Below are 759 nucleotides of genomic sequence, written 5' to 3' on the forward strand. Positions count from 1 at the left end.
GAACGCACAAGGACGAATAGCTCATACCTGTCTCTTATAGACATCTAGATGTGTATAAGAGAAAAGCTTACCATGTCTATTCCAGACCAAGCCAAATGTTCGCTGACAGCGATTGTGCGTAACTCGTGGCATTTTTTGAGATATCGTGCGAACCGAAAAGGGGAGAAAGAAAGAAGAATAAGAAAAAAAAGATGATCCTGACAATAACAAGAGGTGATCCGCTACTAGCGGATCACCAACAATAGCAAACACGTTAAACGGCACAATCTCGTTCGGACGCGTCTCCGAAATATTGGCTTAGCTTATTAATATTCATGACGCACGATAATTAGATGATCGCTTTTTTTTTTTATATGTATATGAAAATTTGGCTTGGGCCCCCTATTCTAAATTCCTTGATCCGCCACTGTGGCATGCAGATGCCAGCTGTTGACTAACCTGCACAGTCTTCAGTGTTGCATGCTTTGCTACTCACAGAATTACCGCTGCAATCTAACCCCCCATATGTCCGCACAGGATTATCGCATGTACGATTGCGGTAGATTATTCCACCACCACAAGTTTTTGAGCATGGAAGATACCACTGCGACCATGTACTCCATCCTCCATCCACTGAATAGCAGAAAAGAAACTAAAATTAATGCCTTGGAAATTTAGATTATATTATTATTCATACCCCTAAAGTGTTAATAACGAATAATAATAATAATAATAACGAATAATAATAATAATAATAATAATAATAATAATAATAATAAT

At 37.9% G+C, this 759-nt stretch overlaps 1 protein-coding gene across 1 annotated transcript in view; it reads right to left on the bottom strand.

Moving 5' to 3' along the window:
- Nucleotides 1-127: 127 nt before the first annotated feature.
- The window catches only part of LOC117118236 (thrombospondin-1-like), a 1,876-nt gene continuing 1,244 nt past the window's right edge, over nucleotides 128-759 (bottom strand). Inside the window, exon 2 of the mRNA XM_033262756.1 lies at nucleotides 128-612. Within this exon, the coding sequence (XP_033118647.1) occupies nucleotides 434-612 (179 nt within the window). The 3' untranslated portion in view covers nucleotides 128-433. The remainder of the gene's footprint in view (nucleotides 613-759) is intronic.

The sequence above is a fragment of the Anneissia japonica genome, unplaced genomic scaffold (genome assembly GCF_011630105.1).
Source record: "Anneissia japonica isolate Jap-2015-1 unplaced genomic scaffold, ASM1163010v1 scaffold12239_len12410_cov196, whole genome shotgun sequence".
Lineage (NCBI taxonomy): Eukaryota > Metazoa > Echinodermata > Crinoidea > Comatulida > Comatulidae > Anneissia > Anneissia japonica.